General features: G+C 41.4%; 1 protein-coding gene across 8 annotated transcripts in view; it reads left to right on the forward strand.

Annotated features, from left to right (window-relative positions):
* The first annotated feature begins 279 nt into the window (after positions 1-279).
* The window catches only part of LOC139554704 (phosphatase and actin regulator 4B-like), a 72674-nt gene continuing 47934 nt past the window's right edge, over positions 280-25019 (forward strand). Inside the window, exons 1-4 of one of the 8 annotated variants that reach the window (XM_071367756.1) lie at positions 5640-5843; positions 6352-6450; positions 14095-14175; positions 21534-21569. In XM_071367756.1, coding sequence (XP_071223857.1) covers positions 21557-21569 — 13 coding nt within the window. In that variant the 5' untranslated portion in view covers positions 5640-5843; positions 6352-6450; positions 14095-14175; positions 21534-21556. Of the gene's footprint in view, positions 635-5639; positions 5844-6351; positions 6451-14094; positions 14180-14666; positions 14894-21533; positions 21570-21938; positions 22261-25019 lie in introns of those variants that run through there. The other 7 variants (XM_071367755.1, XM_071367754.1, XM_071367758.1 and 4 more) reach the window with 7 other exon arrangements.

The following is a 25019-nucleotide window of genomic DNA, read 5'->3' on the forward strand; positions in this document are numbered from 1 at the left end:
TGCATTCATACCACAATAAGATTAACATGGCATGATCGGTTAATTGCACACAAGGTTCAACCGAAATTTGCCTTCCACTTTTAATCAACCCACTCCGAAATACACGTTCAGTACGAGTCAAACGTTTGGACACACCCACTCATTCAAGGGTTTTTCTTAATTTTACTATGTTCTACATTGTAGAATAACAGTGAAGACATCAACACTATGAAATAACACACCTGGAATCATGTTTAACACTTTTTGGGTAACTACATCATTCCATATGTGTTATTTCTCGTAATTGCAAAGGTGGAGCGCTTCATCTTGCACCTTCAGTGCGCCTGTGCGAACTAATCTCCGTACACCTTCGACAGCGATTTCTGAGCACTGTATTCAAATTGTAAGTTAGTTAGCTAGCTACGCAAGCTAATATTTATCTAAGCAGTGTAGCTATGTACAAATGAAAATGTATAGAATATAGTAACCTGATAATAGTTGTTACCTAGGTTTTGGCACTATTGGTAGCTAAATTAGCTGGTTAGTTTAGCTAGTTCCGTGTGGCTTCAGTTGTGTGATTGAACGACGTAGCCAGCTAACAAGGGATTTAAAGTCGAGCGAAGCAGGAAGCAGCTTTTGGAGGACTATTTCAAAGGTAAGTGCAGCTAACGTCAGCTATTGTATCTTATTTCTCAAGATACACAACTGTCTCAGTGAGAATGTACATGTATTGTGTTCATTGTTAGTTCATGAAAGTTGTTAACTGGTTACCGAATATATAACTACACTAGTGATTAATTAGCCAGAACTCTGAAAACTAGCCACCTGTTGCTACCTAGAGCAAGCTAACGTTAGCTATTTGGCTTGTAGACTAGCTACAACACAGTCCAAGAGTTTATCACATCACTTGTTTGGTATCAATAAGCTAGCTAGTTTTGTCATTAACTTTATAGTTCCAAGTAAATGTTTATTCCGTCTGATTAAATGTTCCTATTTTAGTTAACCAGCTAGCTAGCTGATAAGCTAGTGCAACTAAATAGCTATCCAGGGAGGTCAGGTGCAGTGCACAACCCCATATTCCATAAGACGTTTGGCTATTCTTTTGTGCCACTATAACGTTACATGACATAGTATTTAGTCGGCAAAATGTTGGTTAAATTGATGGTACGTTATTTAGTTGGCACATGAGTTATTTCTGTTTGGTGATAGACACAGTCAGTGCCCTGCTGGTTTGGCCCCCTGCAATGCCAAGTGCCAGAACAACAATATAGTGTACAGAATTCAAGGTAATTGAAGTAGACTTGACTTTAACCACAATTTCAGACTACATTTCCATTTGTATGCCATCAAATAGGCTAAAAAGCAGTTCAGCAGACACACGCAAAAGTACCAACAAGGCATTTTTAAATAGGCTAGATCTATTTTGTCTAGTACAGTCATCAGTTGGATTGTTTTCAGGACATTATGTGTCAACAAAAAAACCTGTAGATAGACCCATACAGTAACCTTGCTTCGTCCAGTAACAAGCCATTGTTTACAGATTGCTCGTTGCGGACGATTCCGTAGCTTAGCATCCTTGATCAACCTATACTATTGTCCCACTTATCAAATCAAATTTGATTGGTCACATACACATGGTTAGCAGATGTTAATGCGAGTGTAGCGAAATGCTTGTGCTTCTAGTTCCAACAGTGCAATAATATCTATCAAGTAATCTAACAAATTCACAAGGACAACCTTATACACACAAATGTAAAGTGATGAATAAGAATATGTAAATATATGGATGAGCGATGGCTGGGCGGCATAGGCAAGATGCAGTAGATGGTATAGAATACAGTATATACATATGATATGAGTAATGTAGGATATGTAGACATTATTAAAGTGGTGTTATTTAAAGTGAATAGTGATACATTTATTAAATGTATTAAAGTGGCCAGAGATTTGAGTCTATGTTGACAGCAGCCACTCTGTGTTAGTGATGGCTGTTTAACAGTCTGATGGCCTTGAGATAGGTGTTTTTCAGTCTTTCGGTCCCAGCTTTGATGCACATGTACTGACCTCGCCTTCTGGATGATAGCGGGGTGCTGTAGGTGTCCTGGAGGGCAGGTAGTTTGCCCCCGGTGATGCGTTGTGCAGACCGCACTATCCTCTGGAGAGCCTTGCGGTTGTGGGCGGAGCAGTTGCCGTACCAGGCGGTGATACAGCCCGACAGGATGCTCTCGATTGTGCATCTGCAAAAGTTTGAGTGTTTTAGGTGACAAGACACATTTCTTCAGCCTCCTGAGGTTGAAGAGGCGCTCTTGCGCCTTCTTCACCACGCTGGCTGTGTGTGTGGACCATTTTAGTTTGTCTGTGATGTGTACATCCAGGAACTTTAAACTTTCCACCTTCTCCACTACTGTCTCGTTGATGTGGATATGGGGGTGCTCCCTCTGTTGTTTCCTGAAATCTTGTTTTGTTGACTTTGAGTGAGAGGTTATTTTCCTGACACCACACTCTGAGGGCCCTCACCTTCTCCCTGCAGGCCATCTCATCGTTGTTGGTAATTAAGCCTACCACTGTAGTGTTGTCTGCAAACTTGATGATTGAGTTCGAGGCGTGCATGGCCACGCAGTCATGGGTGAACAGGGAGTACAGGAGAGGGCTGAGAACGCACCCTTGTGGGGCCCCAGTGTTGAGGATCGGCGGGGTGGAGATGTTGTTTCCTACCCTCACCACCTGGGGGCGGCCTGTCAAAGTCCAGATCCCAGTTGCACAGGGCGGGGTCGAGACCCATGGTCTCGAGCTTAATGATGAGTTTGGAGGGTACTATGGTATTAAATGCTGAGCTGTAGTCAATGAACAGCATTCTTACGTAGGTATACCTCTTGTCCAGATGAGATAAGGCAGTGTGCTGGTGATTGTGTCATCTGTGGACTTATTGTGGGGGATGTAAGCAAATTGGAGTGGGTCTAGGGTATCAGGTAGGGGGGAGGTGATATGATCCTTGACTTGTCTCTCAAAGCACTTCATGATAACAGAAGTCAGTTGAGCAGTGAATTTCATTTAGTTCAGTTACCGTAGCTTTCTTGGGAACAGGAACAATGGTGGCTATCTTGAAGCATGTGGGCCCAGCAGACTGGGATAGGGATTGATTGAATATGTCTGTAAACGCCAGCCAGCTGGTCTGCGCATGCTCTGAGGACGTGGCTAGGGATGCCCTCTGGGCCAGCAGCCTTGCGAGGGTTAACACGTTTAAATGTTTTACTCACGTTGGCCATGGTGAAGGAGAGCCCACAGGCTTTGGTAGCGGGCCATGTCAGTAGCACTGTGTTGTCCTCAATGCGAGCAAGGAGGTTGTTTAATTTGTCTTGGAGCAAGACGTCGATGTCCGCGACGGTGCTGGTTTTCTTTTTGTAATCTGTGATTGACTGTAGACCCTGCCACATACGTCTTGTGTTTGAGCCGTTGAATTGCAACTGTACTTTGTCTCTATACTGACGCTTTGCTTGTTTGATTGCCTTGCGGAGGGAATGGCTACACTGTTTGTATTCGGTCATGTTTCCAGTCACCTTGCCATGATTAACCTCTCTGGGATATGTGGGACGCTAGGTCACCAAATTCAAAACAACAGAAATCCCATAATTAAAATTCCTCAAACATACAAGTATTTTACACCATTTTAAAGATAAACTTTTTGTAAATCCAGCCACAGTGTCCGATTTCAAATAGGCTTTAAGGCGAAAGCACATGAAACGATTATGTTAGGTCAGCACCTAGTCACAGAAAACCATAAAGCCATTTTCCAGCCAAGGAGAGCCCTCACAAAAGCCAGAAATAGCGATTAAATGAATCACTAACCTTTGATCTTCATCTGATGGCACTCACAGGACTTCATGTTACACAATAAATGTGTGTTTTGTTCGATAAAGTTAATCTTTGTCCAAAAACCTCATTTGAAATTGGTGTGTTATGGTCAGAAATGCATTGTCTCAAACAAACATCCGGTGAAAGTGCAGAGAGCAACATCAAATTACAGAAATACTCATGATAAAAGATACAAGTGTTTTGCATGGAAATATAGATAAACTTCTCCTTAATGCAACTGCTGTGTCAGATTTCAAAAACGCTTTACGGCGAAAGCACACCTTGCGATTATGTTTGGTCAGCGCCAAGTCACAGAAAAACATACAGCCATTTTCCAAAGAAGGAGAGGTGTCACAAAAGTCAGAAATGTCATTATAAAAATTCATAATTTATCATAAATCTTCAATAATGTTTCAACCCGAGAATTCCTTTGTCTTTAGAAATGCAATGGAACGCAGCTAACTCTCATGGGTGCGCGCGAGACTGAGCTCATGGCATTCTGCCAGACATCTGGTTGAAACAGCTCTCATTCTCTCCCCCTTCACAGTAGAAGCCTCAAACAAGGTTCTAAATACTGTTGACACCTAGTGGAAGCCTTAGGACGTGTATATATATGACCAATACGACCCCATAGACACTGTATATTCGATAGGCAATGACTTGAAAAATTACAAACCTCAAATTTCCCACTTCCTGGTTGGATTTTTTCTCAGGTTTTTGCCTGCCATATGAGTTCTGTTATACTCACAGACATCATTCAAACAGTTTTATAAACTTCGGAGTGTTTTCTATCCAAATCTACTAATTATATTCATATTCTAGCGTTTGGGCCTGAGTAGCAGGCAGTTTACTCTGGGCACCTTATTATCCAAGCTACTCAATACTGCCCCCCAGTCCCAAAGAAGTTAAACGTGGTGGTTCACGCTTTCAGTTTTGCACGAATGCTGCCATCTAACTGCGGTTTATGGTTAGGGAAGGTTTTTAATAGTCACAGTGGGTACAACATCACCGATGCACTTGCTAATAAACTCGCTGATACGTCAATGTTGTTGTCAGAGAATACCCGGAACATATCCCAGTCCACGTGATCGGAGCAATCTTGAAGCAGGGAATCCGATTTGTCAGACCAGCGTTGGATAGACCTGAGCACGGACGTTTCCTGTTTTAGTTTCTGTCCACTGGCTGGGAGCAACTAAATGTAGTCATGGTCAGATTTGCCAAAATGAGGGCGGGGGAGGACTTTGTATGCATCGCAGAAGTTAGAGTAGCAATGGTCCAGAATGCTACCAGCTCGTGTCGCGCATTCGATATTCTGATAGAATTTAGGAAGCCTTGTTCTCAGATTAGCTTTGATAAAATCCCCAGCTACAATAAATGCAGCCCCAGGATATATGGTTTCCAGTTTACATAGTCCAGTCAAGTTATTTTAGGGCCATCGAGGTATCTGCTTGGGGGGTGTACACAGCTGTGACTATAATCGAAGAGAATTCTCTTGGTAGATAATGTGGTCGGCATTTGATTGTAAGGAATTCTAGGTCAGGTGAACAAAAGGATTTGAGTTCCTGTATGTTATGATTTCACCATGAGCTGCTAATCATAATGCATACATCCCCACCCTTCTTACCAGAGAGATGTTTGTTTCTGTCGGCGCGATGCGTGAAGAAACCGGGTGGCAGTACCGACTCTGACAACATATCCCGAGTGAGCCATGTTTCCGTGAAACACAGAATGTTTCGATCTCTGATGTCTCTCTGGAAGCCAACTCGTGCCCTAATTTCGTCCACCTTGTTGTCCACCTTGTTGTTTAGAGATTGGACATTGGCGAGTAATATGCTCGGAAGCGGTGGATGGTGTGCTCGCCTTCTGAGTCTGACCAGTAGGCCGCTCCGTCAGCCTCTCCTGTGGTGACCGCGTTGTTTTGAGTCGGCCTCTGGGATTAGATCCTACGTCCAGGGTGGAGGTCCGAACAAAGGATCCGCTTCGGGAAAGTCTTATTCCTGGTCGTAATGTTGGTAAGTTGACGTCGCTTTTATATCCAGTAGTTCTTCCCGGCTGTATGTAATAAGACTTGAGATTTTCTGGGCTAACAATGTCAGAAATAATACATAAAAAAAACAAATGACTGCATAGTTTCCTAAGGACTGGAAGCGAGGCGACCATCTCTGTTGGTACCAGTGAATGCACTAACAGTATGTTGCTCTGTATTACAGTATCTGCTAAATTACTAAAATGTAAATGTTGGGTTGAATGTTGTCTTCACTATCAAATAAGAGTTTAAACACCATTTTTATCCAGGGTCACCTGTAGAGATTACGTGGTAGCTAAGTTTTGCGTGGTCTAGAATGGACTACAATGGCAGCCCACAGGTGGAAAATGGGAGACCCTGGATAAAAACCTATTTTAAACCCTTATATGGTAGCGAATGACACATTCAACCCAACGAATCGTAAGTATTGTTCCTAGAAATATTAGATATGCCTCTGTTGACGGGAAACCGTTATTTTTTGTGAAACCGAATAGGTTAGGTTGATCCTGGATGCCAGGCTACGGAACCTTCCGCTACAAGACATATGTAAACAATGGCTCGTTGCCGGACGAAGCATACCGTAGCCCTTGGAGGTAGGCTCTTTTTCATAAGCCCCATCTGGATGAACTACAATTTAGTTTTACAAATACTTGCAACTTGAGCAATGTCTCATTCAGCAGTCTCAAGTTTAATAAGCCCTATGCCTCGTTCAGTTTCATCTCTCTGGTTTCATTATGCTTGTGATTTGAAACAGAAAGAGACTGCGTGTGTATCAATGTAAATCATGTCACTGGGCGTTTAGTTTCCACAAATTTATAGAGTAGAGGAGCAAATACTTCTCAGGCATTCCATTGCATTCATTTTCTGCTTGTTCCAACAAGTGTCCATTGCCTTCAGTGCTGACTGGAGGTGGGAAAAAGCTCTGTAGCATAGGATACCTCAAGATTTGTCTGACTTGTCAGGTTCTTCTAGAGAGAAGATGAAAGAAAGGGATTGTTTTACTACAGTTTTATCATATTGTCGGTCTTGGTTTGGTTTCTTTCTATAGGCTGCTTTAACACTGCCCTGCAAAAGGTGATGGAAGTCTAGTCTGGGTTGAAGTCCATGGTTTTAGGGAAGAGATTGGAATGTAATTTTTCTGAACAGAAAATTACCGAGTTCTTCGCTTTCCAATTCAGTCCCTGTCATCCATCACATCTAGGCTACCCGATAATAGTCCTTAATTTAGTTAATAATTGTTTGAAATGGAAAGTTAATGATATGTGTTTTATTATTGTTTCAGACCAATAATGATTATTGCACTGCTGTCAGTAGGCTATATGAAACATTTAGACCAAGGGCTTACCCCCCCAACTCTGTGTGGACATGGCCAGTGCTGCAGAATTAACTTGACACAATGGGTGATTGTTGCCCACCCAGCATTATGCTTTACTCTGCTCTAGGAACAAGCTGTTTAATAAGATGTCAGGGAGTACAGAACAGGCTGCACTGGTTGTCGCTCTCTACAATATTTCTGAAAGCTATCACACAATTAGTGGAGAGCAGCTGATTTAGCACCAGAAGGCATTTTATGTAGGCATTTTTAGCCTTATGCAGTTATTGCCCTCCTACAGTTCATGCATTACTAATCTATAGCCTAATAAGTAATACATTAATAATTTGGCGGGTGCTTATATTTGTCCTATCTCACACAAGTGTGTATTATACGTATGTGTGAGTTGGAAATGTTTTTTGACTATCCCAACTACCTCTGAGACGCCCTCGGAGAGTTGGGTCACGGCCAGGGTCTGGCATTATCAACGGCGTCCCTGAGGCAATTATGTTTAGGTGCCTTGCTCAAGGGCACATCAACAGATCACCTTGTCTGCCTAGGGATTCAAACTAGCGACCTTTCATTAACTGGCCCAGTGCTCTAACCGCTAGGTTACCTGCCGCCCATGTAGGCTAGGTATTTATGTAATTGGCACAGTCAAGGGAGCACCCACACAGTCACACGTGCTTTCATTTCAGTGAAAGTACATACAATACTCTGGCTTGATCACCTTACCAAACCTGGAAATCTGGCTTCCTGTGTTACATTATTCCTTTCTGTGTAATTTTCTGGTTTCCTGAGGCAAGAGAGGACTCTAAAACTGTCACTCATGTATGCAAACAAAATACCAGTAAGCACAGAGAGACAGGTCGTCACCTGCTCTGCTTGCTTACCCTTTGACGCAATGTAAAATGGCGGTAGACAAAGGGGTGTGTGTGTGTGTAACTATCTGTTGCTTGTTCAAGTGTTCAGGCCAGGACCTGTTGTGGTGTATTATGGAGCCCCCCCTTGCCCTCAGAACAGCCTCAATTCGTCGGGCATGGACTCGAAAAGTTGTCAAGTCTTCCACAGGGATGCTGGCCATGTTGACCCCAATGCTTCCCACAGTTGTCAAGTTGGCTGGATGTCCTTTGGGTGGTGGACCATTCTTGATACACACTGGAAGCTGTTGAGCGTGAAAAACCCAGCTGTGTTGCAGTTCTTCAAACAAACCAGTGTGCATGGCACCTACTACCATAACCTGTTCAAAGGCACTTTAATCTCTTCTTGCCCATTCACCCTCTGAATGGCACACATACACTATCCATGTTTCAATTGTCTCAAGGCTTAAAAATCCTTCTTTAACTTGTCTCTTCCCCTTCATCTACACTGATTTTGAAGTGGATTTAACTTCTCTTGGGTAGGGGGCAGCATTTGGAATTTTGTATGAAAAGCATGCCCAAATTAAACTGCCAGCTACTCATCCCCAGAAGATAAGATATGCATATTATTAGTATATTTGGATAGAAAACACTCTGAAGTTTCTAAAACTGTTTGAATCATGTCTGTGAGTATAACAGAACTTATTTAGCAGCAAACTTCCATACAGGAAGTGAAAATTCTGAAAATGAGGCTCTGTGTCAGGGCCTGCCTATTCAACTGGCTTTTATTTATGGATCTGTATGCACTTCATACGCCTTCCACTAGATGTCAACAGGCAGTAGAAGGTTGAATGGGGTGTCTAGCTTGATGTGAGGCCGAAATAAGAGCTTTTGGAGTGACAGGTCTGCTCTTTTGTCAGTTTTCATCTGCGCGCCGGGGAACCTCACATTGTCTTCTGAACAGCGTTCGGTATACACGACGAATTGCTCCGGCTCTGATTTTATTTGATACATATGAGAAAAACATCATAAAGTAGGATTTTTCAACCGAGTTTGACCAGTTTATTCAACGTTTATTGGGACTTTTGGAATTTTTCGTTCCATGCGCAAACATTTCTTGGACACGTGAGCTCCGCATGGCTAGCCAAAGTTGCTAATTCGACAGAAGAAATGGACATTCTAAAACCAAACAACGATTTATTCTGGACCTAGGGCTCCTTGCGCAACATTCTGATGGAAGATCAGCAAAAGTAAGAGAATATTTATGATATTTCGTATTTTTGTGGAATATGTTGGCTCCAACACGGCGGAGAATAGGTGAGCGCTGTCTCACAATAATGCATGCTGTATGTTGTAGTAAAGTTATTTAAAAAAAAATCTAACACAGTGGTTGCATTAAGAACCAGTGTATCTTTCATTTGCCATACAACAAGTATTTTTATGTAAAGTTTATGATGAGTTCTTTGGTTAGTTTAACTGACTGTCCAAAATATCTCTGGCTATTTTGGTGAATTGTTGCTACGTATTCACAATGTATAACCACGATTTGCAGCTCTAAATATGCACATTTTCGGCTGTCATCTGATGAAGTTGTCCAAAGGTTAGTGATAAATTTTATCTCTATTGCTGTTTTTTGTGAAAGCTATGTTGGCGGTGAATAAATAGCTTTGTGTGTTTGGCTATTGTGGTAAGCTAATATAATTCTATATTGTGTTTTCGCTGTAAAACACTTAAAAAATCGGAAATATTGGCTGGATTCACAAGATGTTTATCTTTCATTTGCTGATCACCATGTATTTTCATAAATGTTTTATGAGTATTTATGTATTTCACGTTGCTCTCTGTAATTATTCTGGCTGCTTTGGTGCTATTTGTGGTGGTGGCTGCAATGTAAAACTACGATTTATACCTCAAATATGCACATTTTCGAACAAAACATAAATGTATTGTATAACATGATGTTATAAGACTGTCATCTGATGAAGTTGTTCAAGGTTAGTGATTAATTTTATCTCTATTTCTGGGTTTTGTGAAAGCTACCTATGCGGTGGAAACATGGTGGAAACATGCCGTTGTGTGTTTTGCTATTGTGGTTAGCTAATATAAATACATATTGTGTTTTTGCTGTAAAACATTTTAAAAATCGGAAATGATGGCTGGATTCACAAGATGTTTATCTTTCATTTGCTGTATTGGACTTGTGATTTCATGAAATTATATTATATGATATCCCTGTCGCGCTAGGCTATGCTAGTCAACTTTTTTTGATGAGGATGCTCCCGGATCTGGGATGGGTATCACTGAAAGGTTAATGTTTTGTCCACTCAGTGTAGGTCTACAAATAAATAGCCTACTGATTATCCCATTAAATATAGGAAAAGCAGAGTAACCAGGGCCAGGCAGACACTTGGCAGGCTCTGTCTAGTTCCACCAAGTGCCTGATGATCCGGCTAGCAGTGGGGATTAGTTGGGCTAATTTAAGTGGTGTACAGAGTAGCATACAGACGGACACTGCTACAGCTACTGCTGAGAGGAATGACATCGTGTGTGTGCGTCTGTGTACACTACAGTAACACTGGACTAGTCGCCAAACCGGTTAGACAGATCAAAGCTGACCAGGCGTGAGATTGCTGCAACTGAAACAGGACAACTTAGCCTGACTGTTCTATGAATTATTTATTTTGCCACTGAGCAGCGGCTAAATTAGTGTTTAGGTTCAGTAGTCCAAGCAGTGTGTTTTTGGTGTTGTCACTTTTCATGATTAGGGCTGTGACTGTAATTGAATAAGTGTAACTGATGGTTATGGATGGAGACCGCATTTAAATAAAATAATCGTCAGTCGTTTAAATAGGCCTAATTTTTTTTGTTTTTTGTATAAACTTTATTTTCATGTAGTTAAACTTCACCTAATAGCGGGATTGTTTACTAATGGTTTATAAGCAGTTATGGAAACTTAATCTGTCTACATCTCTTCTTTCCATCTGTTTGATGCTCGTGCAGCTAATTCGCTAGTTGTGCGTGGGTGTAGAAGCGCTAGCATATAGGATGTGTGAATTTTTAATACAATGCACATTTTCATTGCTTGCTAGTGAATAAATAGTTTTTTACAATCCGGTTGGATGTGTCTGACTATTCATTAACAATTCAACAGCAGTCGACAAGGTTGTAATGGCTATTAGGCCAATAATGCACAAATGTTGTGTCAAATGGACAAGGCGCCAATCCTCTCCACCCTGGCATGGTTTCATTTGATACGGAACCTTAATTTATAGACTAACGCTGATAAATAGGCTATGGACATGTTGTGTGTATTTGTTTCTATTTTAATGATTGTCAATGTCCTACTCTGGCATAGCTGTCTCTCTCCCCTTCATACTTTCCTTATCAATTCATTATCTTATAGGATTTCCGAAAGTAGGTTAATTAAGGTAGGGCCAGGTTTTTTAATACCTGTAAGGAAATTAGAAATATTTGCTTGTGTCCGACATACGCTGGTGGCTTTGATTGACGGGTCCTTTTTTACGGGAGTGTGCTTTTGAGTTCGCTGATTCTCTCTGTATTATCTCTTTAATAATCAAACACTCCTGTTAGGCCTTTTACAAGATTAAATCATATTTCAGAAAAGGCCCTTTCTCACCAAGTCTGTAATTTTCGTCCGTATAATTAGGAAGAAAAAAAACATACAAGCACTTCTTGTTTATTACCCCGTTCACACCAATTGTGAAATATCGTCCTGCCACAGTCTGTCAATTATTTATTCGGAACAGGTTAGGTTTTTGCGTCTTTTCACATGCGAAAATAAGTTGGCCAATAAAAATGATCTGAGACACTGCCACTGACAAGTCTGTGGGTTCGTTGTGTGAATTTCATTAATTTCTCTGCCTGTGTTATTTAATTTTTTACATTTGCATTGTATCAGTGAAGCAAGGTATCAATTTAGCCAATGTGGTCGCATTACCCCAGTGCTAGGCTACACGTCGCTCTCACCATTTAAACTTCCCCACAAGTTCATTGCCAACGCAAAAGGTTCGATCGATGCTTCTCTCCTCAAATAGGCCTAGGCCTATTAGTAAAAACAAAAGAAAAAAAAGCTTGAAATAAGTTTCAAACTATATTGCTGCTCATTGTCTATATATATATGCGTGCTAGAGAGGGAGCTAGGGAAGAGAGAGGGAGCTAGGGAAGAGAGAGGGAGCTAGGGAAGAGAGAGGGAGCTAGGGAAGAGAGAGGGAGCTAGGGAAGAGAGAGGGAGCTAGGGAAGAGAGAGGGAGCTAGGGAAGAGAGAGGGAGCTAGGGAAGAGAGAGGGAGCTAGAGAGGCCAGTGGAATTGGCAGCAGAGATGTGTGATTTGCGCAGGACTGGAGCAGTGAAGAAGACAGAAAGATGTGTAAGTTAGAAGTTAATATATGAATGCATCATTTGTATAGTCTATATATTAGCCTATATCTTTTAGGCCTGGACCACCTGTGCTATAGACAACCCTGACAGAGAAAAATAGTGTGTTGTGTGTTGCACATATTTAGATAAGCCACTCAAATGGAAATGTAATGTCAACATAACCACCCATTGTTTTCCTAAAATGGATCAACATCTGATCATTAGGCTATGGACAGGCTGATCATTAGGCTGTGGACAGGCTGATCATTAGGCTGTGGACAGGCTGATCATTAGGCTGTGGACAGGCTGATCATTAGGCTGTGGACAGGCTGATCATTAGGCTGTGGACAGGCTGATCATTAGACTGTGGACAGGCTGATCATTAGGCTGTGGGCAGGCTGATCATTAGGCTGTGGGCAGGCTGATCATTAGGCTGTGGGCAGGCTGATCATTAGGCTGTGGGCAGGCTGATCATTAGGCTGTGGGCAGGCTGATCATTAGGCTGTGGGCAGGCTGCGTGCATTTGTTTCTGTTTTCTAATGGTTGTCAATTTTGTCTTCATGCCTGTCACAGCTGTCTCTATATCCCCTTTAATACTTCCTCACCAATTTATATAATGGGGTGCATTGATTTAGCATTATCCTATAATGTAGACAATTTTCTGATATCCTACTGAAAGGATTTGAAGCTAAGGCAAGGTTTTTTTAATTTTTTTAATGTTTTTGGTAAAGGACAAATGTGAATTGCTTATGTGTCTGAGTGAGATGCGCTGTAGGCAGCTTTGATTGACCGGTCCTTTTAGGTGGGTGTGTGTTTGTATGAGTTCACTAATTCTCTATGTCCATTCAGAAAGTTTCCTGAAATCGACCAGCCTGCCTGGACTTCATGTCTTTAATCAGAAGAAAAAGCTATCTTGTTAATTACCGGTGCAGGTTTTGCGCTTCCTCTCTTAAATGGGGTGCAACAGAATGAAACGTAGCCAAGTGCCTTTCATGATTCATCCTGTAGGATGCATAGCCTATATGCTATTTTCAGCAGCATATTATTTTTCCAGTAGTATATGATTTTTCTCATTACTGTGTTTTCTGGCCTCTTTGACCAACATATTGCAGCAGAAAATAACCTCAGCAGCGTTGGTGACGTTATGCGATTTGTTCAGAAAAGTGGAGAGAAACGCGTTAGACTTGATAATGGTTTAGTGCGTCAATCGGCATCAGTATTTTGGGGGGGAATTCTTCTCCAATCTGACATTTCATAATTTATATACTAGATTAATAAAGTAATAACGTGAATAATAAAAATAACGAAATGCTACTGATAATAACAAACTGTACTGGTAATAGTGAAGTTGCAGAGAAAAGCCACGTGTTTTCTTTTGAGTCTGATATGCGCCAATCAATGGTATGGTTATGTCAGTGACAGTGTACATTGGTCTGGCCAATTACCGTAACCTTAAATTCCAAGACCGTCACAGCCCTGGTCATGTGTCTGGATGTATTAGTCCCTAGTGACCGTCCCTGTCCTTGGCGGAGATATTGATCTGTGGTACCAGAGCACATACATGCTGCATTGTCAGCACTCTGTAGTAAAGTACAGCACTCTACACATCTGCAGTAGTAGTCACACCTCTACAGTCTGTCAGGCTGTTGTTTTAACCTTTACTGACTTTGTTTTCTCTCTTTTTATAGGAATAATTCAAGTCCACAGAAGTCAGGAATCCCAGACACTACTACTGACCGGGGACGTTACAAGGCCTATGGTCTTCTGAAGTGCGTAAGTTACCTAGCTGTCGGCCCCAGTCATGCTCACTGGGCACCTTGCCAGGGGTGTTACCTTCTGATTGATATGTAGGTCAAATATTTTACTTCCTGTTTGAGCTCTGAGCCATTTTCACAAGGTGAATGTTGAGGGAAGTTGCGGATAGAAATGGCATAAATGGAGCCTTATTCTACATTTCAGGAGGCATGTTTGTTCTACGTGACATATTTCTACCTGGACGTTTCACAACATTGACGTTTCACAACAAGATGAACGCAGCCCTTTTTTCTGCTCAGGTTGGTCACATGAGTAGCAGGGAGGGATTGTTTGTTTTGGTCAGTGGACTTCGGTCAGGGACTACTACATTCCAAAGTGCAGCAAAGGGTCGATACTGTACTTACCACTAACCGCCCGCCCATTTTCTGCAACGATAGGCCAATCAAATCACAAGCTAGGCGACCACAGAATTCTTTATTGCTGCGGTGACCGTTCAACTCAGTAGCGATCGGCCCTTTGTGGTGATCAACTTTGTCAGACCCTGATCCAGCCCTGGGTCTGGGTGCGTCTGCCTCAACGAACAAACACTCCCACTGACTGTCTCTCTCTCAGTTCAAAGAGCAGCTCTGAGCCTCCCTGGATAACCACTAAAGCTGTCCTTAGCTGTGATTACAGGAAAGGTACCTGAATGCTTGAAGAGGTGATTGTTCCTGCGGGCCACATATACAGACAGTAGGCTTCCATTTAATACAATAAGTCACTGGCTGCTCTTGTCTCGTCCCATTGTCCAGAATAGAAAATAACTAACTGGTGTTTTGCTTAAACATAGTTTGTGTTATGTAGTAGGTTATAGCTTAGTAGTAAAGAAACTAGGTCTGTCCCAAAGGAAAAATGTATATTTGTTGACTGAGTCATCTGTTCTTTGACCAGTCGATTGGTGGAACTTTTTTACCCGTGTACAGTGCCAAACAAAAGTTTGGACACACCTACTCATTCAAGGGTTTTTCTTTATTTTTACTATTTTCTACATTGTAAAATAATAGTGAAGACATCAACACTATGAAATAACACATATGGAATCATGTAGTAACCAAATAAGTGTTTAACAAATCAAAATATATTTGACATTCCTCAAAGTAGCCACTCTTTGCCTTGATGACAGCTTTCCACACACTTGGCATTCTCTCAACCAGCTTCATGAGGTAGTCACCTGGAATGCATTTCAATTAACAGGTGTGCCTTGTTTAAAGTTAATTTGTGGAATTTCTTTCCTTAACTGAGCCAATCAGTTGTGTTGTAACGAGGTAGGGTTGGTATACAGAACAGCCCTATTTGGTAAAAGACCAAGTCCATATTATGTCAAGAACCGGTCAAATAAGCAAAGAGAAACCACACTGGTATTGGCACGACACAAAACGAACCCACCTTGTATTTAGTTTTGTGGACATTTGGAAAGTTGAGTGAAAAATTTATGATTTCGTACTTCACTCACATAAAAATGTTTGATGGAAACCTGGTTAGTGCAAAAAACATTCCCTATTCAACCCCTGCTCTCTTCACCTGACACATGTATCCATCACATGCACGTGACCAATGGGGACTTACCTATGCCTATCATAATCGCATCAATAAGTTGTTTATAAGAAACTCCAAACACTGTAACACATGTCAGCAAAATGGATGCAGAGGACGTGAAAAATAACCTCAAAGGGGAATGTTTACTAGTTGCTCAGGAGGGAAAGTCAGATGAGTGGATTAAGTTTGACTGAACTACTGGAGATCAACATAAAGGAACGTAAGAAGCTCTGTGTGCCAAACGGGTGCTGTTACAATACAATATACATGTTCTTCTGACCATTTGGAACCGTGTAAACAATAAATATATTATAACCATACTTTTTTTGTAAAGCCTTTGTTATAGCAAAGACTAAGAACAGCCGAATGCGTGCGTGAATGCAATTGCTGACATGGAACAGATTTATTGTTTAGGCTAATTACTCAAGGCTCCCTTTATTTCATTTTAAAACTAAAATGCTTGATTGCATGTCGAATCATGAATGACTCATATGCTGTGAACATAAACAAATTAATGATTGATTGGTACAGTAACCTATATATTGACATAGTCCTCGGTAAGTTACGGTATTAAGACAGCTCAACAGGATGCGCTCTTAGGCCTACAGCTCGATGGTGGTTATACAATGCTGCTATACTAAGCCTAATAATGATAATGACATTATTTATTGTTATAATGATGGTCATAATAATTGTAATAATAACAATGAGATCAAGAAAAAGGAGGGTATAGGAGCAAGATCTCCGTGCGTATTGTGTGCTGTTAGATTACAATATTTTTCTGACCATTTGGAACCGTGTAATCAACACCGAATACATTAGGTTATACCGGAGAGGCTGATTTAACGCCTTTATTACAGCATAGCAAAGTTTAAAAACAGATGAATTTGTTTAATTGCTTTATCTGACATGTTGTGGTAGCATGAAGCTTGGAGCTCATGGAATCGGTAGAGTATTAAACAAACACTCAAACAGGCAAGAGGCAGGATATGTCTTATTTCTGCAGATATTTATGGATCATTTACAAAGTTAGGCTAGTGATTTATAGATTTAATTAAGTTGGCTTCCTCACTTAGACAATTAAGGCCAGAGCTGGCAGTTTTCTCGTATCCTCACTCCGTTGCTGCCTCCTCCACATTGTTCTCAACACCAATATGCTTAACTTTGCTACTATACACTTGGTAACATGGTCTAGGAAAAGGCGCAATTTAACAGCGCAGTGATGTTTCAGAACTGCGGACAGTGACCGCTATCCAACGCGGGGGAATGCGCATTTGTTATCAACTATTATTTGTATTAGTTTTACACCTTTTAATATAACCAGATACAATTTCAGTAGCACATGCCACTGTAGGACTGTGCCATCCCTACGGCCTCCGCAATGGATTAGTCCACCCAGACAGGTGCGAATCTCGACCGGTGTCTTTTGCACCATAAAAATGTAAAACATTTGCGACTGACTGCTCGACTAAAGAAATCTTGGTCGACCAAACAATCGACAAGTCGACTAAATGGGGTCAACCCTAAAAGAAACCCTACGTGATATTGCCTCCACACATGTTGTTGTTAATAACCAGAAGCTGTGCAGCTGGTACTGTGGATGTAATTGATTGTACTGTGGTTGTAAATCAGCTGGTTGTAATTGATTGTACTGTGGTTGTAAATCAGCTGGTTGTAATTGATTGTACTGTGGTTGTAAATCAGCTGGTTGTAATTGATTGTACTGTGGTTGTAAATCAGCTGGTTGTAATTGATTGTACTGTGGTTGTAATTGGCTAACACACATTGAGGACCTGTGATGCAACCCTGCTTGGATCTGTTCACTTAAAGCTTGCCTGGAGCACATCAAAAAGTCAGCAGACTGCTTTTGACTGGGTTATCAACATTTTAGTTTAAAATCCACACAGACATTCACATGACACTGGTTCGTTCCTCCATCACCTGGGTCTCTTTCATATGGCCACAAACTTCAGATCTGGCTCAGACAGAAATTAATTGCTTGATAGCGACAGGTGTTTACATTTTGCCAGTGTAATGACATTAGTTTTGACTTGGCCGAGCTTCACCTGTCTGACTCATGGCTAGGCTGATTAATGCACAATTATGTCACAGCTGCTGGCTCAAGCGAGTCTTTTTAGAAGTCATCCTCTTCCACTTCCATCTGCTCTCTGGCTCAGTGTAAATTATCAATCTGAGTCTGGACAAGCTTGTGGAACACTACATTGATTTGCTACTATCCCGTGTGCCCAGAGTCCTACATTTTAATCTGAGGTGTGTTTCTGTGTCGAGTGGAAAGCTCAACATCGATTTCCTCCTGTCTTGTGTGTGACCAGAGTCCATAACACAGTGAGCACCACAGGTTGGTTGCACTGCCTGCTAACTGAGGATCAAGGGCCATGTTAATAACTAGGGACTGCTAGGGAAGGTGAGAGATTGATTTCTAACCTACTCATTCAAGGTTTTTTATTAATTTTTACTCTTTTCTACATTGTAGAATAATATTGAAGACAACTTTTAAATAACACATGGAATCATGTAGTAACCAAAAAAGTGTTTTTGTTTTATATTTGAGATTCTTCAAAGTAGCCACCCTTTGCTTTGACGACAGCTTTCCACACTTGGCATTCTCTCAACCAGCTTCACCTGGAATGATTTTCCAACAGTTTTGATGGGGTTCCTACATATGCTGAGCACATGTTGACTGCTTTTCCTTCACTCTGCGGTCCAACTCATCCCAAACCTTCTCAATTGGGTTGAGGTCAGGTGACTGTTGGGAGGCCACGTTATCTGATGCAGCAGTCCATCACTCTCCTTCTTTTGTCAAATAACCCTTACACAGCCTGGAGGTGTGTTGGGTCATTGTCCTGTTGAAAAATAAATAATAGTCCCAGTAAGCGCAAACCAGATGGGATGCCGTATCGCTACAGAATGCTGTGGTAGCCATGCTGGTTAAGTGTGCCTTGAATTCTAAATAAATCACTGACAGTGTCACCAGGAAAGCACCCCCACAAATCACACCACCTCCATGCTTCACGGTGGTAACCACGCATGCGGAGATCATGCATTCACCTACTCTGCTTCTCACAAAGACAGGGTGGTAGGAACCAAAAATCTCAAATTTGGATCTAATGTCCATTGCTTGTGTTTCTTGGCCCAAGCAAGTCTCTTCTTCTTACTGGTGTCCTTTAGTAGTGGTTTCTTTGCAGCAATTCGATCATGAAGGGCTGATTCACGCAGTCTCCTCTGAACAGTTGATGTTGAGATGTCTGTTACTTGAACTCTGAAGGTTTTATTTGGGCTGCAATTTCTGAGGCTGGAAACTCTAATGAACTTATCCTCTGTAGCAGAGGTAACGCTGGGTCTTCCTTTCCTGTGGCGGTCCTCATGAGAGACAGTTTCATCATAGCACTTGATTGTTTTTGACTGCACTTGAAGAAACTTTCGAAGTTTTTGAAATGTTCTGGATTGACTGACCTTCATGTCTTAAAGTAATGATTGACTGTTTATCTTTGCTTATTTGAGCTGTTCTTGCCATAATATGGACGTGGTCTTTTTCCAAATAGGGCTACCTTCTAGAGGTCGACCGATTTATGATTTTTCAATGCCGATACCGATTATTGGAGGACAAAAAAAGTGGATACCGATTAATCAGGCCGGTTTTATAAAAAAAAAAATATATATATATATATATATCGTACACACACATTTTTGTAATAATGACAATTGCAATAAGACTGAATGAACAATGAACACTTATTTTAAGTGACAAATACTCTCAACTGTTTGAATAAAAATAGAGTTTAACTTACCTGTGATGAATGTTGAAAACAAAAACTGTCATTTCTATATGCAGGAAATCCTATTTTAATAATGGGCATGGTAAGAATTGACGACCAAAGTGCGAGTCATAATTCCCATGACACCTTCTAGCAAAATCTGAAAAGCGGTTCCTTCATTTATTCCATAGGATATTTTTTAGATTCACTTAAAATAAGGTCTGTGTTTCGTGTAGGCTTACCACCTTGCCAATTTTATAACTTTGTAGATATCCATAGGTCAAGGTAACTCTGATCAATATTGGCTAAATATAAGCGAAGATAAAAAAAATTGTAGAGTGGATTTATGAAAATATGTTGACAAACGTTACCTTATCCTAGTGAGATTTACACGGGTATCAAAACGTCGAGGCGGTTTAAGCCTGCACGAAACACAGACCTTATTTGAAGTAGATCAAGACATTCTCTATGGAAGACATGAACGGTAAAATAACGAAGGAACCCCTTTCAAATTCAGCCGCAAGTTATTACAGGAATTATAACGCGTCGACTATTTCTCTCTAAACCATATACCTTTGACTAATCCGGAAACTATCACCTCGAAAACATAACGTTTATTCTGTTCCGTATTTTATCCAACGGGTGGCATCCATGAGTCTAAATATTCCTGTTACATTGCACAACCTTCAATGTTGTCATAATTACGTAAAATTCTGGCAAATTAGTTCGCAAAGAGCCAGGCGGCCCAAACTGTTGCATATACCCTGACTCTGCGTGCAATGAACGCAAGAGAAATGACACAATTTCACCTGGTTAATATTGCCTGCTAACCTAGATTTCTTGTAGCTAAATATGCAGGTTTAAAAATATATACTTGTGTATTGATTTTAAGAAAGGCATTGATGTTTATGGTTAAGTACACTTTGGAGCAATGACAGTCATTGATTGTTTTTTTATAAGATAAGTTTAATGCTAGCTAGCAACTTACCTTAGCTTACTGCATTCGCTAACAGGCAGGCTCCTCGTGGAGTGCAATGTAATCAGGTGTTAGAGCATTGGACTAGTTAACTGTAAGGTTGCAAGATTGGATCCCCCGAGCTGACAAGGTTAAAAATCTGTCGTTCTGCCCCTGAACGAGGCAGAACGATCCTAGGCCGTCATTGAAAATAAGAATGTGTTCTTAACTGACTTGCCTAGTTAAATAAAGATTAAATAAAGGTGTAAAAATAAAATCAAAAATAAAATCAAAAGATCGGCAAATCGGCGCCCAAAAATACCGATTTCCGATTGTTATGAAAACTTGAAATCGGCCCCGATTTAATCGGTCGACCTCTACTACCTTCTGTATACCACCCATACCGTGTCACTACACAACTTATTGGCTCAAACGCATTAAGAAGGAAATAAATTCCACAAATGAACTTTTAACAAAGCACACCTGTTAATTGAAATGCACTCCAGGTGACTACCTCATGAAGCTGGTTGAGAGAATGCCAAGAATGTGCTTAGCTGTCATCAAGTCAAAGGGTGGCTACTTTGAAGAAACTTTACTATGTAGAAAATAGTAAAAATACAGAAACCCTTGAATGAGTAGGTGTGTCCAAACTTTTGACTGGTACTGTATATTAGACTCAAACCATTTTGAATAAAGTTATTCATTTTACAGTAACTAAATTGCGTCTTCCTGGCTTTGCGGCCTGTCTGGTGTCTGTTGAGGAGATGAGGTAAGCACCACTTTACTACTCTGTGGCTCCTCTCCTCCCCCTCTTACAGACTGAATGCTCTGCCTGCTGGAAAGATGATCTGATGTGGTGTGAATTACTCTTTTTACACAAACGCTCTTCTCTGAGTTATAAGGACCTCTGTTGATAGTCTCCACTGAGACACAGTCATGCAGGATGAGGGTGGCTAGGTCAAACAAATGTCTAATTAGGCTATGTCGTTTTTTTGTCTGTGCGTATTTTAATCTAGTAGTTCTACTTCCTCATTTGCTCTGCTTCTTCCTCTTTTGTCTGACTTAGGAGCTGCTGGCCTTTGGACTGTGATGGAAAATCATGGTAAGAAAAGTATGATTTCAATTCAGGCCTAAATTCTATCCCAGCCTACTAATTTATGAAAATGGATTTAGCCTAGCTGTAATAGTGTGGCATGCCTTTTACTGTTTGAATGGCTTGGGTCTTATTGTCTAAGGAAGTTAGATTTTGTTTTGTAGTGGTCTTAGCTTTTTCCCTCAGTCAAAACATCTGAAAACCCACACACAAGAGTGTTCTAACCTAGCTAGATGTTATAAGTGTTGCATGCTACTGTGGTGTGCTTTGGAGATTACAATCAGGAATGGTATCAGGAAAGCCGAAAGTGGGGAGTCAACACTAACAGTATAAAGTGCGAAGTTGGCTGTGCTGGGTAAGCGATACTAGCCTGTCCTATCCATTAGGGGTTGGGTGCAGCGTGACGCATGGCTCTGTTGACAGGGGCTATCTGGCAGGGCCTTTCTCCCAGCAAAGGACACACCTGTGAAGGTTAGGAAGCAGCTCAGTGTTTTTCTTTACCTGCCCCACACGGCCGTGGCTGTAGTCTCTAGTTTCAACTGCGGAAGGACCTCCATGTGAGTCCATGGAAGAGGAGACAGTATCAAGTACAGTCTCGTTAGTGTCTCCCTGACCTGTCGCAGACCGATCTGTTGTGTTCTATCGTTGGTTGTATTGTCTGTTTATTGATCTCTGAAAGGCCTAGCAATGGCTGTACAATGTGAGTAAAATGCTTTTTCTGTTTGTGATTTCTCTGTTCTGTTGAATTGTTTTAAAAAATTTGTTTTGAAACTGGTGAACAATGTCAAAGTTGTTTGTGAGGCAGTTTTATCAAGCAGAGTCTAAACGACTGAACTTGATAACTGAATTGGAGTGGTGTGTTTGTACTTTAAGCTGGCTGAGATATTTTGATAGGTGCTGTATGTGTGGCCTCCCCTGGTTTTCCTAAGCCAGGCAGTGAAAGACGTGGGGGCTGGTCTGGTGCAGTTCTGGACAGGTCAGGGCAGTGTCCTGGTTGACCCAACACACAAAAACAAATAAATATGTTATCACAATGCAGTGAAATGTGTTGATTTACAGTTGCAGTGAAATGTGTTGTTTTACAGGGTCAGCCAAAGCACTACGGCGCCCCTGGAGCAAATTGGGCTTAAGTGACTTGTTCAAGGGCATGTCGACGGATTTCCACCTTGTCAGCTCGGGTATTCGAACCAGGGACTTTTGGGTTACTAGCCCAACGCTCTAACCACTAGGCTACCTGCCACTCTATTAGGCTTAGAGGAACAGACACACAGTCACCAGCTAGGACAGAATAGAAGGCCAGATCTACTCAACTCTGACCCTGGCTGGCTTTCTGACCCTGGCTGGCCTAGTGGACCAGCTCAGTATAAATACACCTCACTGATTTGATTTCCTCCTGGTCTCAAACTGTTTTTAACTGAGGTGTTTAAACCGGACTGATTCCTTCCCCATCATAGTGCCTAGAGCTGTACAGGGCTCTGATGGGGCCTTTTATATCAATGGTGGTGGTTTTGGCAGTGACTGGAGTGACATAGTCAGTGGCAGTAATTCAATCTATTTGTATAGTCATGTAAATAATAAGAATGATCTCTTGCCCTTGACTCCTGTATTGTGTGTGTGTGACTTGATGATGATTCATCATTATTATGGAATTTGTATTGTGTTGAGTCATGCACTAGCCTATTTTTATTCAGCCCAAACAAATAAGTGTTTTCGTTATCACAGATTCTGATTCCTTTGATAATAGTCAATAAGACCGGTATGGATCAAGGTAGAGACCAGCTGACAGCCAGCTATGGTTCCCAGTGTAGTGGGCCAGATTAGGACGTTTTATCAAAAGCTGATTTATAGCCTCACATTCCTAACATTCCTACCTGTCATTTCCTCTTGAGGGCTCAGTTTCTTGTATTTACCTGGTTCCACCTCTAGAGGGAGCTACTGTGTTCTGCACTGTGGCTCAACAGAGGCAAATAGGTTTTTGAATCGAGTAGTGTCAGATTTGAAAAGACGCACACTCAAGCACACACTCAATCTTTTTTATTTTTAAGTCAATGTCATTCACTGTATACATTCACACACTGACTACTTCATTCAGAGCAGTAAACAGTTGGCTACATTTATAGGTTACACTCTGTATTCAAAACAGCACTGTTTGAAACATTGACAGGTTTGAACTATCGTTCCAAGAATTGTGACACCTGTAACTGAACGGTTTAGGAATGTGTCAACAAACTGCACAGTCCCACAGCCAACTAGTCTGTAGATCATTCATTGGTTATGGTGGACCTTTGTATCTCAGTTGGTAGAGCATGTCACTTGAAACGCCAGGGTAGCGGGACCACCCATACGTAAAATAAATTAAAAAGGATGCACACATGACTAAGTCTTTTTGGATAAAAGCATCTGCTCAATGGCCATTATTATTACTCATATACACTCAGTAGCCAGTTTATTAAGTACACCCATCTAGTTTCAGGTGGGACCCCCCATTTTCCTGCAGAACAGCCTGAAGTATTCGGTGAATAGAAACATTACTCGATTGCTATCAAGGGACCTAATGTGTGCCAAATCCTGACTCTACCATCAGCATGACGCAACAGGAACTGGGATTCATCAGACCAGGCAATGTTTTTCCACTCATCAGTTGTCTAATGTTGATTATTGCGTGCCCACTGGAGCAGCTTATTGTTTTTAGCTGATAGGAGTGGAACCCGGTGTGGTCGTCTGCTGCAATAGCCCATCCGTGACAAGGATCGATGAGTAGTGCGTTCCGAGATGCCGTTCTGCACACCACTGTTGTATTGCGCCGTTATTTGCCTGTTTGTGGCCCGCCTGTTAGCTTGTACGATTCTTGCCATTCTCTTTCGACCTCTCATCAAAAAACTGTTTGCGCCCACAGGACTGCCGCTGACTGGATGTTTTTTGTTTGTTGCACCATTCTCAGTAAACCCTGGACATTGGCGTGCTTGAAAAGCCCAGGGGGCTGGTCATTTCTGAGATACTGGAACTGGCGCGCCTGGCACCAACGATCATACCATGCTCAATGTCGCTTAGATCACTTGTTTTGCCCATTCTAATGTTCAATCAAACAGGAACTGAATGCCTCGATGCCTGTCTGCCTGCTTTATATAGCAAGCCACGGTGGCCGTGGTGACTCACTGTCTGTAGGTGCAAATAATTTTAGTGAACAGGGTTGTGTACCTAATAAACGAGCAATTGAGTGAATATTATATTGAGCTTGAATAGGTTTATTCACATAGTTCCACTCAGGCTACAGTTGAAGTCGGAAGTTTACATGCACCTTAGCTAAAATACATTTAAACTCAGTTTTTCTTAGGTCAGTTAGGATCACCATTTCATTTTAAGAATGTGAAATGTCACAGTAGTAGAGTGATTTATTCCAGCTTTTATTTCTTTCACATTCCCAGTGGGGCAGAAGTTCACATACACTTAATTAGTATT

The sequence above is a fragment of the Salvelinus alpinus genome, chromosome 26 (genome assembly GCF_045679555.1).
Source record: "Salvelinus alpinus chromosome 26, SLU_Salpinus.1, whole genome shotgun sequence".
Lineage (NCBI taxonomy): Eukaryota > Metazoa > Chordata > Actinopteri > Salmoniformes > Salmonidae > Salvelinus > Salvelinus alpinus.